Raw genomic sequence first — 17,252 nt, 5'->3', positions numbered from 1 at the left:
TCCTTTATCCAGCATCGACCAAGCATGACTGCACAGTGCTGGGCCCTGGGGTGCAAAGCTAAACACAGACTCTCCGATTACCTCAGAAGCTTCATCTCAGAACAGAGCTCTCTGGAGCTGAATCCCTGGAATGACAAACCAGTGTGCCAGCATTCGAGTGTCGGCCACAGTGGTCTTCAGTGTCTTGGGTGCTTAGCATATTGCTCCCTGCAAACAAGGCCTTCAGGCGCTTGCTGTGGCATGCCGGAGGAACCAGGGCCCAAGGAAGAGAGAGGTCACAACATTCAGCAGCTTCTCAAGGATGTAGATGCAGAATTGGTCAGAGCTGCAGGGAGTGGTCTGGTCATGGTGAGGTTGACATAGGGGAGTCCACGGAGATGGCTTGACTTTTACACAATGTGGATGCAATTTTAAACAAACCAATGAACACTGTTTCAAACCAACACACATTTTCAAATTATTCTTTAGTGCCAAAAGCTGGAAGCACTTATAGCAATTGGCTCTATTCCTGACAGTTATTGGAACTTAATTGCTTTGGGGGTGGGGAAAGAGAAGTGCATGGAGTCTTAGAGCTGCTAAAAGCCCTGGGGAAGTTGTCTGTGGTGAGGTCCCTGTACGTGTAGGAAAACAACACTGTGTCCCAGCAGGATCCAAGCCTCCTAAGGGGGTGAGGAAGCCCAGAATAAGCAAGGGGACCCACAGACCAGCTGCCTCTTGTGCATCACCAGTGCTGTGTATGTGAGGACATCTACACAGGGGACATGAGAACCAAGAGGTTCAATCCATTTGCTGAGAATCACCCCGGAGTCATGGTGGAATCAGAAGTGACAAGTGTGAGCCAGGCACAGTGGCCACACCTGTAATCCCAGTGACTTGGGTGGCTGAGGCAGAAGGATTGCAAGTTCAGGGTGAGCATGGGCAACCCAGTGAGATCCTGTCTAAAGTAAAAAGGGCTGGGGTGTGGACCAGTGGCAGAGTGGTCCTGGATTCAATCCCCAGGACAACAAAAAGAAAAGAAAGGTTAAGTGAGTTTGCTCCCTGGGAAGCACACCCACCCAGTGTTAATCCTCAGGTAGGGTCATTCACTCCTCCTTTACAGAGGAGGAAACCCAAGCAGAGGGAGGTCAAGAACCTTGCCCAGATGAGGAGGCCTGTGAGGGGCGAGTGTGTCTGCTGTCACTTGTCATATTCCGGTGCTGGCTCTCTGCACTGCCAGAGCAGCTTCACATGTGATTGGGGCCAGCATCCAGAGGCCATGAACCGCGCTGCACCTGGAGAGTTTGGGGACCCTGCATCAGGGTGCATGCTTCCTTAAGTCTGCCCACTCTCGGTCCTTCCTGAGCCATAAAGACTGTAATGACATATCGTGACCCTTGAAAGAGCTTCATCATTTAAGATGCACCCCTTCTTCCTGTCATCATACCCCAGGTTCCGTTTTAGGACCCTAGAGAGACCCCTGTGGACACAAAACTCCCGGTAATGCAGCGAACATTCCTCTGCAATCTTCCCTGACTTCATTGGGGCTATAGCCCATTTTCTAAATAAAACATTTAATGTATGAAAACGGGTGTGGGGGTACAGGGATTGAATTGATGTTTTATTTTTCATTCAATAAGAATCCATGGAGAGTCCCGTGTAGGCCAAGCATTGTAAACCCAGTGGGCCTGAGGGAGGCCCCACATGGTCCCTGCTCTGCATGCCTGCAGAAGACGGCACAAGTCAGCACCACGGTGGGCCGGCGGGTGGGCCGGCGGGTGGGCACGGGGCTCATCCCCAGGTCAGGTCAGCCTTCTCAAGCTTCTCTTGAAGAGTGGGTGTGAAGTTAAATGTATTCTCCACCAGAAGGTAAGCAGAGAAGCACCTAAAGACACCAGGAGACTCAAGTGTTTTGGAGTAAATTGAAAAAACTAATAATGGAGCATGATTTTGGGAATTCTTCCAGCCCAAAGGACTGTTGCTGCTATAGTTAACTGAATATATATATATATATATATATATATATATATATATAGAGAGAGAGAGAGAGAGAGAGAGAGAGAGAGAGAGAATGGAAACACTTTTTATTTTATTTGGGCAACATGTCCCAAACAGGAGTTAACTGACAAAATATTTTAACCCCAACACTTTGCCAGTTTCTGCCTCGTGTAATCCAGCTCTTGAGGCAAGGTGGGGTTTTGTGTGGCAACGGAACGGAAGGTTAAGGATATTCTCCGAGTGCGCTTGGGTGCTGGCAGCTGCAGGGTAGGTCATCCATATTCATCTGGCGGAGACTGCCAAAAGCCAAAGAAAGGAAGCAGCGAAAATCAAGGCTCCCGCGCTCTCTGCTCACGGGAGTGCAATCATTGCACAAACCATCAGAACCAGCATTCCACCCGACCGCCGTGGTGGAACTCGAGGCCCGGCTAGGTCTGGAGGCCTGGGCAGTGTCAGCGCGCAGCAGGGACTCCGGGACCTGGGTGGCCAAGACGGGTTTGGGACACGAGAAAAAGTCGTCCTGCTCCATGTTCCCAACTTTCTCAAAAGTCCGGAACCCACGGGGTCGTCGGCAGTGGGCTGCCGTCCTCCAACCGCGTCAGCGACGCACGCTGCCCGTGTTGGAAAGGCACACTCGACCCCTGCCTCGCGGTGGCGGTGACCGGGTGGCGGGCAGACCTGCTGGGGACCCGCGGGGGTGGCGGGGCGGCCCCGCGGGAGCCGGGGCTGTCAGGTGCCGAGCCCGGGAAGGGTTAACCGCGAGGCCCCGGCGCGGCGCGCGGCCCTCGGGAGGCGGCTCGCAGCCCGGGCGCCTCCGCGGACCCCGGCCCGAGGCGCACGCGCGCTTGCCGCCCCCGCCCCAGCTCCCCGGCGCGGTTCTCCGAGCGCCCGGCGCACGCGGGGTGCGCGGCCCGCTGCCCGGCCCGGGAGGCCGGCCTGGCAGAGCCCGGGAGCCGCGCTTCAGGCGGCAGGAAGGACTCGCGGACCGCGGCGCTCGCACAGGTGCCCGAGGGCCCTCCACCCCCGCCTCCGCCGCGCTCGCACAGGTGCGCGGGAAGAGGCCTGTGCGCATGCGCGTGCAGACCCCCGGCTCGGGTGGGCGTCGGGGTGGAGGGAGAGCGCGGAGCGGCGAGGTAGGGCCGGCGGGGCTGCGGCCGCCCGCGGGCGAGGACGGCGCAAAGCCCGGGAGGGGCTGGGGCGCAGAGCGGGTGGGCGGGCGGGCGGGGGCGGCGGCCGGTGTCCCTGCGGGCGGCGGCGGGCGTGGGGGTCTGCGGCGCCCGCCCGAGACAATGCGCCGCCCGCGCTGGCCTCCCGGCGGAGAGGGCCCGGGCCGCCGGCGCCCGCCTCCCGGGAGCTGCGCGAGCCGCCGGCGGGGCGGGTGGGGGGTCGGCGCCCCCTCCCGCGCTGACCGGCCCCGGCCGCGGACGGCCTGGCGACCCGCCGCCCGGTCCAGGCCGGAGCGCAGCCCACGCCCGCCGCCTCGGCCGCCGCGGTCTTCCCGGAGCCGACGCCCGGGGCCCGGGGAGCCCTGTGGGTACGTGCCTGGCAGCACGGTGGGGAGGGTGGGGGGAAGGAGCCCGCCGCATCGCGATGGCCCTGCCTGCAGCCCGCTCCTGGCCAGGCCCCTGGAAGACGCCGACTGCAGTTTGCGGGTTTCCCTTGCAGCCCTCCGCCCGCTCTGCGGACGGGAGACCCCTCCTGCCCGGCGACTGCGCCGGTGACATTAAGGGCTTAGATTCCTACCAACCAAGCTCTCTTCGCCCCCCTCACATCTATTCAAAGGAATGAAAAACGGCGCACTGACCTCTATTGCTACTCAGCCCACTTAGGCACGTTATGATGAGGGTTTCAAGTTCCTGCGCTTCCTCTCAGCCCCGAGTAAGAGTTCGCCCTATTCCCCTCGGTTCTCAGCACCCCCTCCGTGTTTCCAACTAAATAGCAGTTACTCTTCTCTAATGAGGGACCCAGCGGATGTCAATGGAGCCCTTCAGCCTTTTCTCCTGAGCTCATGGTTCCTATTATTAGAATAATCCTCCCCACGCCCTGCTGTCACAGGAGGAAGCCCCCCTGCTTAGCTGCGGACGCCCAGGGCGCTGTGTTAGGAACTTGGCATTCCAGGGCTCCCTTCTGGGTATGATTTTGCAGGTTTCCATGCCGTTGCATGGACATGTGTGATCATATCATCAGAAAGCACAGAAAGAAAATAGTCAAAGTGTTTTGCTTTCAGCGTTTAAGGCAACCGTGGGCTCAGCGGGAGGAGAGAAAGCTCCTAAATGTTACGGATAGTGGATTGCTGGACCTACGGCCTTCCCAGGCAGCAGGGTGTGTGTGCGTCCTTTGGTGTTCTCGTGTCCAGGCCCTGACGTGGCTCCCGGGGCACTTTTCCATGGAAGGCTGGAGGGCTCTGGAAGTGTGTTTTGGGGATTGTCACATGGACTCTGCACATTTCCCCAGACAGTGCGAGTTTGACGGGATCTCCTCATGTTCCAGCAGACGTCACGCAGCAGCAATGGCAGGTAGAAGCTTTCTGTCTCTGTACGCATGCTTTCTGGGTCTTTCCCTGAACTGGATCCAAGAGGCACACAAGTTATAAGTGCCTCCATCTGGGATCCTATTTCAGTTGTTCCTAAATACCAAGAGCATCAATCGCTCCTTAATAATAGCTTGCTGCAGATCTGGAATTGCTTAGGCAGCTGTTTGCCTCTGAGCCTTCTTGCTCCTAGAGCCCTGGTCAAGGAGGTCTGCTGCAGAGTGGGCTTCAGAGCTGCCCTCTGAGCAGCTAGTTACCCAACCCAAACCAGCAGGGCCACGCTGGCCCTTCCCTGGAGTTCAGGGATTCTTCTCTCAAAAGTGGCCTCCATTTTGTCTTTTCTCTTGAAATTATTGTGGTTATGTTGGATCATAGCGTTGGAACTCAGAATATATTTGTAAAAATATTTAACCATGAATAACTTTAAAAAAAATCCACAACTTCCAGGAGCTTACCCACCAACCCTTCTCAGCTAGACAAGACAGTTGAACAGGGCCTCGTGAAGGGAAGCCCGCATCCCTGCAGTCCTGTGCCATCCTGTCTCCTGCCTTCATGACTGTGGTGCCTGCTGAGGGCCCGGCACAGCCTCGGCCCAACCCTTGCAGCTTACTCCTGATACAGCAGAGGACAGAAGGTGCAGTCCTGTCAGTTCACGTATAATAGACGCACCAGTGCTCCGAAGGAAGGGGTACGTTCCATGAGCGTGCTTGACAGAGGGCCATGAGTTGAGGTCTCGGGATGAGATGGCGTGGCAAAGACCCTGCTGCAGGGAATGGCATGTTAGAGACGGCCACCTTCTGTGATGACTCATGGTCACCAAGGACTGTGTCCTGAGAGAGCCGTCAGTGGAAGTGGGGTCATTTTTTTCCAGCAAGAAGTCACAGTGGGTCTCTTCTACTGTGCATAGAGGAGTCGGGTCCTTGCACCCAGTAGAGAGAGCACAACTCGTGGGTACGTCCTCAGAGCTGTCTACAAAGTGTAATCTGCCATGGCCTGCCTCCACTGCTAAGGTCTCGTCCCTCCTGTGAAACAGGCCAGACTCGGGCTCCACTTCTAGGCCCTCAAGTCTGGCTGGTTCCTCTCCACGTGAAGGCCTGTGCGTGGGAGAGGTGAGATATCTGCCCCAGAGCGGCCAGCAAAGTCAGTGGCAGTGTTGGCCTAGCACGTAGGAGGCCCTGGGATGCCATGTGGGGCAGGCTTGGGTCACTCCTGCCTACCCCTCGAACTAGTCGGGGTTCCCTAAGAAACAGCCAGTAGTGTGTGTGTGTGTGTGTGTGTGGATTCACTGGGTAGCCGGTTGAAGGAACTGACTCGTGGAACTGTGGAGGGGTAGGCCAGCAGGCAGGAGACCCAGGTGCTGTGGTTTGAATGTGACGTGTTTCCACCTAGACTCAGGTTCTACCTCAGTCCCCAGTGAAGCAGTGCTGGGTGGTGTGGCCTGAAGCCACTCAGGATGACTGCCTCACCTCGCAGTCCTGTTGCTGGAAGACTGCCCTTGTCTCTGCCTTTCCTGCGTGTGCCACTCACCCTTCACGTCCCACCATGGGTTGGAGCAGCTCGACACCCCTCAGATGCACAGAAGGTGTCAGTACCGTGTCCTTGGACTCCCAGCCTCCTGAACTGAGCCAGGGGGACCCCTTTCCTTTATAACTTACCCCACCTTGGGTGCTGGGTCACAGCATCAGAAAGCTAACAATCCGGGAAGAGCAGAGGACGCAGAGGTCTCTCCTTCTTGTCCGAGGCCTTCAGTTGACTGGAGGAGGCCCACACTCAGGGAGGCCACCTGTTTTACTCAGAGTCCACTGATTTAAATGTCTGGAAGGAACAAGAACAAGAAAAAAAGCTCTCCACAGTGATTTGTGGACCGCGTTTGACCTGGGTACGGTGGCCTGCCGGAAACTGACCACGTCACCCTTCTGTTCTGGGGAGAGAAACAGGTGGGGCACCTGGCCCTCCCAGACCTGGACACAGCTGGTGTGGTGGGTAGCCAGGTGAGGGGCTTGCCTGATCTTTGGGAGACCCTCTTTGCTCTGCCCTGACCTGCGGGGGCCCTCCCTCTCCCAGGAGATGCCTGGTGTTGGCAGCCAAGTGGTTTCTTGGCTGCGTCCTGCCCGGCACCTTGTGAGCCTCGTGTCCTGTTTGGTCTGGCAGCGTGACAGCACCAGGGTTTCTGTGGACCTGCTGGGGTCCGTGAGCTGGACACAGCGGCACCCAAGCTGGCTGGCTGTCTTTGCTGGGACATGCTCCAAGTCCACTGTGAGAAAGTCCTGGAAGCCCTGTGCACTGGAGGAGAGCAGGGTCCAGGGTCCTTTTTCTGACCATTCCTGAGGGACTGCTTCAGGTGTTTATGGCATCGTCGCAAAGGGCCTCACTGCCCTGTTGGATTTAGGTTTTGCCTGCAGGCTGCTCCTTGACCAGGGTGGAGAGGCTGGGAAGAGAGTTTTATTTTCAAACCCAGCAAGGCCTGGTTCCCTCTAACTCTAAGGAGCTCATGTGGCTTCCTGGGCAACCCAAAGCAAAACCCAACAGTATAGACAGCAAAGACAGAGACCCAGGATCAAAGCGGACAGCTGGAGAGTCAGCTGACCACAAGGAGGGTAGCAAGACAGGAAGAAAGGAACCATGCAAATAGTGAGAAAACTGAGAAATGGTAGAACTGAGTCCTTACCTGTGAACACACTGAGATCAGATGGGTTCAGTTCTCCAACTGAAAGACCTGGAGAGATGGTGACTCACACCTGTAGACTCAGGAGTCTGAGGCAGGAGGATTGCAAGTTAGAGGCCAGCCTGGGTAACTTAGAGTTTATCTCCAAAAGGGCTGGGGATGTGGCTCAGTGGTAAAACAACCCTGGGTTCAATTCCCTGTGGGGGTGTGGAGTAGCTATATATGCTGCCTCGGGGAGACACAGTGAGCCTTTGAAGACAGGCTGAGGTGAAGGGACAGGAGGGGTCTCCGTGCAGTGGAAGCCACAGAGGGGGTGGCTGTAATATCAGAGCAGACTAGAGAGAGGCTGCAAAGCCTGCACGCAGCTCTGGGTGGTGCGGGGAGCAAAGGGTCAGCTCCTTAGCAGTGCAGCTTCCCTGCGGGTGCCTGGGCAGGCCCCCCTGGGTAGGCTGGGCATGGGGGCCCTGCGCAGGTAGGCTGCGGTGCTAAGGCCGCAGGGACCGGAGGCCATGCCTTGCTGGGGTTCTTTCCTGTGCCCCATTCAAAGCAGAGCCGCGCTGGGACCTGTATTCTTGAGGCTTGGCCTGTTCCTTCCTGCCATCTTGCCACCCCTCTGCTGTGGTTTGACAAAGTGTGGTGCTCTCGTCCTCTGGGCAGGCCTCGTACTCTCAGGACATTCACAGGTCTGTGGAAGTCCCTTTGTAGGAGAGTCTCCTAGCTAGGGCCAGTCCGGGACCCCCAGGGAGAAGGTGCAGAGCATCAGGAATGCTCTTCTGGTGGGGGTGGTCCTAAGGCTGGAGCCACTTCCAACCCTGCCCCCAGCATGGGCCCTCGGGAGCTGGTCAGGACTGGAGACCCAGCTGTGCAGAGTCAGAGCCCCTCTCCTGGTCTTGGTGTCTCACAGCTGTCCCAGGCACAGGGATGAAGTTTCAGCCCTGGAGGGACCTCAGGACGGAGACGCGGCCCCGTGACAGCTCTCCAGGCCCTGCAGTTCACACCTGAGGCTGCGGCTCCACCCTTGCTGTTTGGCATTGATGTCTTAAATGACATTTTGCCAAAGTTGGACCCTTGTTTTGCAAAAGAGCGTCTGAGCCTGAACTATTCTCTCACCCTGTGTATATTGAAGCTATTGACTCCAAACTTTCATTTTGAGGGGGAAACGTGAAATCAAAATCGCTGTTGGCAACTTTCACCTATAAACCATATTTATCCAGATGTCACAGATGTTAAAAAGAGTTTGCAAAAACAGGAAATGGTGGCCCAGCTTGCTCCGATTCAGTCTCGGGCATGGCTGGAGACAAATGTGCTTCCACCCTGGAGCCCGCCCAGCAGGAACACGGGGCAGGAAACTTCTAGTTCACAGGTCTTGATTCTGGTTCAGAAGTAGTGGCAGAAGTATCCACAGTGACAGAGCACCCTCAGTCATCAGCCTCCTCCCTCCTCCCCGGGGAGGGCAGACCACCAGGCCTGGGCCAGGCGCCTCCCATTTCTCCTCTGCCAGGCCCCAGGCCCCAGCATCCAGACGGCAAGTGCAGCTCTAGCTTCACCCACATGGAATCAGTCTTCCAGCCCCTGAAAATCAGAACTCGCAGCTGCTGAGGTTCTAAGAGGAGGGACGTGCAAGATCACACCCACCGTTGGGTTGGGTTCAACTAGAACGTCACGGGTCCTGATCAGGGGTAGGATGCCCTCTCCCGCCTCTTTGATCTGTTTGGTTAGGATTTGAGAGTCCCTCATTCAGTATTCTCACAAACGGGCAGCACAGTTGTCAAAAAGAACTAGTGCTTAGTGTTCAGGTGTGGCAGACCCCAGACAGCTGTCAGTTGGCTGTCATTTGTCATGAGAGCTGACTCTTACTCTTAGAAACCCCAGGATGCAGGAAGCACCCTTCCCGCCCCATTCCTCCTCGTATCCTACCCCAGACTCCTGCCTCTCCTTCCTTCCTGGTTTTCACTTCCTTAAAAGACACTGGTATTTTCTGTGTTTAGAATGCATGCAAATGGCATTATATGGTAACTTTCTGCAAATAAACCTTCAGAAATTAAGATTCATGTTTTTGAGATGGACTTGGATGGACACAGGGAGATCCAGTTTTACCATTTTCACAGTCAGTTTAGCGGTGATGTGTACTCAGTAGTCAAGCAGTCCTCTGTGTTTGTACAAAAGGACTCGGAGGAATCTTGGTAAAACCTGGCTGAGCCCTCGGATCCCAGCCCCACTGTCCTAGATTCATGTCTCCAAGCCATGGCTGACTTCCCATGTTTAGATGACAGAGTCCTGCTCCCCACGACTCCAGCCAGCCCCCAGTCCCCCCAGCCAGACTCAGCGTGGACCCAGGCTTCTTTCCACACTGTCTGCCTTGCTCTTCTCTCAGTTTTCCGTGTGTTTCACATCCCAGAGGAGACTCACTGGCCCTGAGCAGGAGCCAGGGACACAAGCCCTTGCTTGTGTCCTGCCAAGGCCCTCACATGGTTTGAAATCCATTAGAATTCGGCTGAGCTCCATGGGGCTGGGACTCCTCGCCATTGCACAGGCACCCAGCCCTGTCTGCAAACTGCAGGTGCTCCCCACCTCTCTGCAGTGAGTACTGGTCATTTTCCAGGGTTGAGGAGTGGCTGGGTATCTGAGTAGACGATTGGACTAGCTCCAGGATCCTGAGCCTGATGGCAGGGGATCTGCAGCACGCTGAAGTCAAGCTGACCTAGACATTGCTCGGAACTGGATCTCAGAAACCTGATAGGTTTACAATGGTACACCTTTCTCCAGGGTCTCGGTGATTCTGGGGGTGATCTTAATACTCATACTGCACGTCCAGCTGAATAGATAATTCTGTAATCTGGGCCTCCAGGAAGAGCAAGTGCTTCCAGTTTCACAGTACTCTTGGTTTGCGTCCTGATCTCACTTGCAGAAACCCAGAGCACGATTTGCATTCATCTGATGTGGAGACTCTTGAATGAACATGTAGATTTATTCCCGTCCGTCTTTCTTTCAGTACTTCAGTCTGACTCAAGGGATTCAGCCATGCCGTAGCACAAGCAGGTTGGCAGAGTTGTTCTCTTAAGTCTTGCTGTAGGTGGAGTCTGGGTGCCCACTCCCCTGCCTGCAAGGGTGGGTCCTGTGGGTGGGTCCCGCCGCCCACTGTAAAGGTTGTCTTTCCAGGTGGGAAGCCCAGCACTCAATCTCAGAACTCTCCAGCTCAAAACATCCCTGATGGATGGAAGTGGCAGATGGCCAAGTCTTTCCAGCAACTTCCATGACTGGGTGTCCAACTAGACGGGAGTAGATTTAACATCTCTAGGATGCTTCAAATTCCTGCAAATAGCTATGCCCTAGACCACCATCCCCCGGTGAACCCAGGTCAGAGCTCCCGTCCCCAAGGCTGAGACCACGCTTCTTAACTTCTGGCCTGCAGGAGGGAGCCCTGCTAGCTCACCTGGGCCAGCAGTCTCAGATGTCTCTGAAGCCACCCGCTGCACATGCCAGAGGAGGAGCAAGGGGCCAGTATAAGCTCTGTTCCTGTTCCCTTGCTAATCGTGCTTGGGTCTTTTAGGGACAGGTACTTAATAGTGATCCTTGAGCATTTTCTCATCTGTTGAATCGGCAGTGGCTCTTCCTCCTGTGCTGTGTGTGTGGTTGTGGGGCTGGGTGGGCCACTGCTGTGAGTGCCGGCAGAGTCCAGTGCCGGCTCTCACCCTGCCAGAGGGAGCCTTTGTGATTTGGGGATTTGTGGTTCTTGGTGGGGACGCTTCTTTGTGCTTGTGAAGGTTCGCGGGGCAGAAGCCACCCTGTATGGGGCTCCTTGTCAACACCCCATTCAATCCTAAACACTGGGCAAGGGAGGGATTTAATTTTGTTTTTTTTGGTAGTTGTAGATGGACAGAATGCCTTTGTTTATTTTTATGTGGTGCTAAGGATGGAGCCTTACCTCACACATGCTCAGCAAGCGTCCTGCCACTGTGGCAAGTGCCAGGCCCCAGCCTGAGGAGGGTTTTGAGCTCAGAATCACTCAGGTTTCCAGGGATGGGGATCCTCTCACGCTCACTGCAGCCAGCAATGGAGCCACCAGCTCAGACCCAGAAGCGGCGTGGAGCTGCCTTTGGGCAGGACCCATTCCGGCTCCTCTCTCAGATGCTGTGCTCTGTTGAGTTTCTTCTCTTCTGCTGGTGACGGGCTTTCCTGGGAGTCTGGCCCCAGGCCCATGCCCTCCCCACTGGCTCTGGCCCGGAGTGCATGTCCACCACTGTGTCTGTGCACAGGCTACTGGGACTGGCTGGGCCCCTGGGGATATTTACTAGGATGGGGCTTTTCCCTAAGGGAGCAGAACTGGGAGCTTCCGTTTCCGCATTGGAGTCAGGTAACCACTGGTCGTGGTAATTGCCTCAGGTCTCAGCTGTAGGCTGAGGGACCTTGGAACCTGGCTACGCCATGCCCAGGGGACACTAGACACACAGAGACTTCTGGAGCTCTGTGGCTGTTGGCTTACTCAGTCCTCATCACACTCGAGGAGGCCAGATGTTCCAGAGGAGGGACACTCACGGCGGGTGCTTGAGTTGAGGAGCGTCTCACTTTAATGCCTTTGTTCTCAGAGATGCTGTGAGCAGCGTGTTTTCCCAGACACCTGAGTTCTTGGTCTGTTCTCCACACCAGGTGAGCCCTCGGCTTGCACTGAAGGAGGACCTGGGGAAGTCCCCACCTCAGCACCTGCAGGGGAAGTGACACCTGCCCTAGAGAGAAGAGCGACTGCCCAGTTGAAAGGGAGTGTCAGCTGACCTGTGGCCAGTGCCTTCCACAGGTGCACACAGGACAGGTGAGATGAAGGTAGGACTCACCCGGGGAGGGACACACTTTGTCAGCCAAAGGTGGGAGCCATGATGGTTCTCAGGCTGGCGATGGCGTGTGCCTCAGGAGCAGGACCTAGGACTCTCACAGGTTCGTGCTAGAGAACAGAAGCAAGAGAAAGCCCCTGTCCCAGTCCTCCTTCCTATCGCCAGGTTTTCAATCCGTCATGCATTTTAGCTCCCCCATCTTTCGTTGGTGCAGTGTGGTTGTAGGCACGATGGGATCTGTTGTTACGTGTCCATACGTGCCCACAACACAGCAGTCTCGTTGGCCAGCATCCCTCTTTTTAAAGACAGTCTGTGCCCTAAAACATACATCTATGAGCATGACAGCAGTGTGTATTTGCTTTAGAAGACACCAGAACTCAGCGTAGTGACGTAGATGATGGCGCCTGCCTTGACCCTGCATCCAGAGACTCCCACCTTGGAACCACTTTTGGTGAGACGTATGTCAGAAGCCGTCTCTACGCATGCGGTGCCTAAGAACCCTCTTCATGCCTGGCTGGCTGCCGTCTGAGCTGGGTTTTCTCTCCCTGCTCTTCACTCTCCCCTCCCCTCCTCGATGCCTCTCAGAGCCCACTCGGCTAGGGATGAGCCTTACTGCAGCCCTCCTGGTGTGATCTCCCTCTCTCATGTGAAGGACGACCCCGCCAGCACTGGTAGGCTGCAGTGACTCATGCAGGCAGTGAGGAGCCTGGGCTCAGAGAACCACACTCTCCTGGCTGCGGGAGAGTCACCAGGCAGAAGGCTGTCACTGCAAACACCAACGCCCCATGCACAGCCTGCCACCATGTGGTCCCCACCCTGAGCGCCTGCAGCAGGTGAGACTGGCAAGTGAGAGGAGCAGGTGCCCCGTACCTCACCTTCCAGCCTGAGCAGGGGGGCTTTAAGAGCACCGTCTACACTGAAGCTTTTCTTCAGGGAATTCTCAGTAATGTACTCCTCCCAGTGAAGTCCCACCAGACTTGACCCCGTCACCCCAGAAACCCTACGGAGACACGCTGGAGGCATGCCACAGGGCTCAGGCACTGCTGCAGCAGGCATCACCTGAGTCATTCCCCTCTGCATGGGGGCTGGCAAGCCGCTGCTGGGTAGCGTGTTGGGAGGGTTAGGACGTGACTCTGTGCGACTCAGGAGACCTGTGCCGGGCAGGGGGAGCATCAGTTACTTGTTAGTGCCCATGCACGGTCAGGAATATCACTGTCCATGCAGTCTTAAAGTGTCCTTCATAAAAACAACTTACAGGATGTCAGTCCACTCGGTGGAAGAGACCCAACCCCTGCCACCTGATGTAAGGGACTTACTGCTGACCTGTGGTGGTGCCGTTTCTGTGCTGCACAGAGAAACCTGCCCAGGGTGGGGCTGGGTTTTCTTTCCTGGGTGGATCCTCACGGCTGGGCTGTTGGATGTCCCCCAGACCCTCAGGGCAGTGGGTCAGGTCTCAGGTCCTCAGAGTCAGCAGGCTGCCTTACTTTTAGAGCAAGTGGTGTGCACTCCTCAGTGAAAACAGGCTCCGTGGGGAGTGCTCCCCGGCAGCTCTGGAATGTGCAGCCAGTGCACGTTTCAAGGTCCTCCCAAACTGTGCTGCGGCCTGAGCAGGTGGGAACTGGGCGGGAGTGAGGACTCACTTGGGTCTCCCTCAGCACCGTGGGCAGGCCCCCTCCCACCGTGGTCATGTGTGCCAGAGACTCTGCCCCCATTTAATTTGGCCTAAGGAGGCCATGACCTTGAAGAACAATAATTGCATGAACAGCTGCAGGCAGATGAGCACATTCTGTACTGAGATCCCGAGTCCCTGGTGAGCCTCTGAGACTAGGTTTTCTTCACTTCTTGTATTTTCTTTCTTAATTAACCTTTCAATTTGCTGGCTCTTAACTAGGTAAATTCTGGTGTTGGGGAAGGCGTGCGGTGGGCGTGACAAGGTGGCATTCCCCAGGAGCCTGGGGTGGCAGAGGCGGGCACAGTGTGGAAGATGTCAGCAGCCCATGCCACAGAAGTTCACATGAGCTTCCTATGTCCCTTAACAACCAAAGAATTAATTCCCTGTGACTGAAAGGAAGCTTCTTCATAGCAACTGGCATAATGAAATTTTATATTTAATTTTGAATAAGCTAACATCCACAGTAAATGTGCACATAGGGAAGTAATTTTGTATTTTTAATTCCTATGAATAGTGAGGAAACTTCAAAATATTTTTGTTCAGGCATGTATAAGGTCCAGAAAAAAGTCATGTTCTCCAGGGGAGAATGCTATGTAAATCATATCTAGTTGAAACTTGTATGACCTCCTACTTTCAATGCAGAAGGATACTCTGGCTCCTCATCCCCATCCCTGGAAGCCCTCTCAGCCAGAGCCCGTGTGAGTCTGGCCCCAGGGCTGTGACACACTCCAGGAGTGATGCTGGGGGACTTTCCTGCAGTTCCACCCTCCACAGGAGCAGCTGGGGTATCTGTCCTGTGCACAGAAGCCTCCCAGAGGGACTGATTCAGAGCCAGCCTGTGTGTGTGTGTGTGTGTGTGTGTGTGTGTGTGTTGGGGGGGGGTCCCAGCCTCTAGTCCAGAGAGATTTGATGCTAAGGGTCTTAGCAGGGTTGCTGCTGAGGTCTCAGAGGAAGAGCAGTGTGCAGGTCAGAAAGCTCAGGCCACCTTCCCTGGGAGAAGCCTGTGGAGCTCATCACCTCCTCCCAGGGCTGGTCAGTGAGCTGACTCTGCCCATCTACCTCAAGGGAAAATCCCAGCATTGGGTCACCCCCCAAAAAAAGAAGGAGGACTTTTTGTCTTAACAGCCTCTGCCTTCTTCGTTCCTTCGTGTGGGGCAGGATGCCGGATGCTGCTGGCTCTTTGCAAGGCTCTGGGAGATCATGTCAGTCAGGTGCCCCCCCATGCTGGGGAAGCGGTTTCAGTAGTGCAGCTCTGGCCCTGGTACGGGGGCAGCAGAGGCCAGCATCTCAGCCCTCAGGACAATCAGCACAGGCCTCAAGGTGTCTACAGTGGTGTGTCCAGCACCAGCTTCATGGAGGGTGGAGGCAGGCCCCATCGGCTGGGTGGCTGTGCCGTGCCTGTGGGCGCCACAGTGGGACTGCCCACCCTTGCCTGGGCCAGCTCACACTGCCAGCCCTGCTGCAGGACAGGGGAGGTCCAGTGGAGTGACACAGTTCAGGAGGCCATTTAGTGACACTGGGTTGGAGGACATGCAAGCAGCTGTGGCGAGCCCAGCAGTCCTGTCTTCCAGACACCTGAGCTCTGCCTTTCTGGGTGAGTGGAAGTAAGAGCCATTTCCATTCCAAGAAAAAAATGACATTCATTTTCCAAAGTCTGTGGTCCTCTGTATTTGCAGAAGCAGTGTTTAAAAAGCCAGTGAGCACAGCCAGCTCAGATTCTGTGTCAGACACTGATGTTCGCATACACTTCTGAGCGAGACAGGCAATTGTGTCCTCATTTTGACCTGTGTCACCTTGGAAGACTCAGCTGGAGTCCCCCTGGAGCCGTTGGGGGCCGCACATGCTCCTGATCTTCACGGTCTGCAGCTTGACCTCATGCTTATTGCTGTGGCCAGCGATCTCTTCCACCCCCTGGACAGAGCATTGCTGGATGGTGGGTGGGAGGCTGTGCTGGGCTGAGTCATGGCCCAACCCACACAGCAGCCTGTCCCTCAGCATCCCCTGTGACCACACACCAGGACAGGGCTTCAGGTTACTCCTGGACTTCCCCAACACTGCATTTCCCAGGAATTCCACAACAGTGTGTGCAGCGTGTCAGAAAGTGATTGGGAAAGCTATCTGGCAGAGGGAGGGGGACGGCATGAATTCCCAGCGGAAAGACCTTCCATTTCTGAGAATAAGGAAAAGGCCTTTCCAGGGACAACTAGCAGGAGGAGCGGGCCTGCAGGTGTGCACCCTTCCCCCAGGGTTTACGGGGACTGGCAGTGGCCTTCTGTGTGATAAGCAAAACATCAGGACCTGCTGAGGGAAGGTGACTGCCAGTTGCTCTCCCATTTGAGAGGTCAGTAAGCATTCTGCATAATGAAGAGACGCAGCTCGCTGTGTATGCTTTCCTTGTGCACATCCTTGGGGAAGCTACCATCCCACTTCCCTCTGCCCTAGGTCAAGCCGCCTCCGGGCAGGTGGGAGACTCCCCAAGGCTCTTCCAGTTTGGGAGAGACACTGTGTGACACTATCCTACACTCCTCTGCAGGGCACATAGGCCCTCCCATGGTGGTCTTTGCTTCCGTTAGCTGTCTGTGCCATTGCTCCTCTGAGGGTTTTCAGAGATGAGATTCCAAGAATGACCAGTTCAGGCTGGGGCTGGGGCTCAGTGGTAGAGCACTTGCCTGGCATGTGTGAGGCACAGGGTTGGATCCTCAACATGAAATAAATAAATAAAGGTATTGTGTCCATCTACAACTAAAAAAAAAAAAAAAAGAGAAAACAAAGAGAGTGATGAGTTCAAGCAGGTGTAGGCACTGGACTCCCTGGGGTCCTCACTGAGGCCGACCTCAGAGAGGTTCCCTAACACTTTCAACAAGTATTTGTTGTAACTGAGTCTGAATAGGTGAGTGAAAAGGAATGAGAGAGGCTGTCGACACTGATAAAATGACAGCCCAGCCATGCTCTCTCAGTGAAAGACTCCGTGACTCTGCTTACATTCAGCAGGATGAAAAGGTGGGATGGTTCCCACTGGGCTGCTTTTGACCTATGGAACCAACCGCTTCATTCAGCTCCACCCATTAGACCTAAGACCAGGTCTGGTAATGCCGTCCTTGAGCTGGTTCCCCAACACGATGCCTCTTCTTCATTCCTAGATAATATTCTGCACATCCCATTCACCAAGTTCCAGCAGTGAGAAGTCACATGCCCAGAGCACCACTACCAAAGCTGTAATCAGAAACCTGGGGAGGGACTGCAGTAGAGCCCGCCCAGTGACAGAACAGGCTCACTGCAGGATGCAAATTCAAATCTCCTTTTTCTCCTGTCAACAGGAACAGAGTGTGAATGATCTGGAAGCACCCGATGACAGACAAGGGAAGCTGAAAGCAAGGTCTCCGATGTGCACAGTGACCTTTCCTGACACCCACCTGGCAGGTGCGGATGTGGGCTTGACAGAGCCGTGAGGCCAGGACATAGACCGCACCCTCCAGTTGACCTTTGGGTGTAACTACAAATGGGAGTCAAAAAGAAGGATCCGATCTGTACCTACAGTGGAACTAAAAACAAGGTCCTTAAGGTCCGGGGCCCTTCTGTCTGAGG

General features: G+C 55.5%; 1 protein-coding gene across 1 annotated transcript; it reads right to left on the bottom strand.

The window, feature by feature from the left end:
• Nucleotides 1-2,572: 2,572 nt before the first annotated feature.
• Nucleotides 2,573-6,048, bottom strand: LOC139705127 (basic proline-rich protein-like). The gene is made up of 2 exons (XM_071609341.1): nucleotides 6,032-6,048; nucleotides 2,573-3,599 (listed from the first exon to the last, which is right to left on the bottom strand). The coding sequence occupies exons 1-2, from the start codon at nucleotides 6,046-6,048 to the stop codon at nucleotides 2,573-2,575; spliced, it is 1,044 nt and encodes a 347-aa protein (XP_071465442.1).
• Nucleotides 6,049-17,252: the final 11,204 nt, after the last annotated feature.

This window comes from Marmota flaviventris, chromosome 3 (genome assembly GCF_047511675.1).
Source record: "Marmota flaviventris isolate mMarFla1 chromosome 3, mMarFla1.hap1, whole genome shotgun sequence".
NCBI classification, from domain to species: Eukaryota; Metazoa; Chordata; class Mammalia; order Rodentia; family Sciuridae; genus Marmota; species Marmota flaviventris.
Note: the sequence above shows the minus strand (reverse complement) of the source record. Positions and strands in the feature narration are given on the sequence as shown.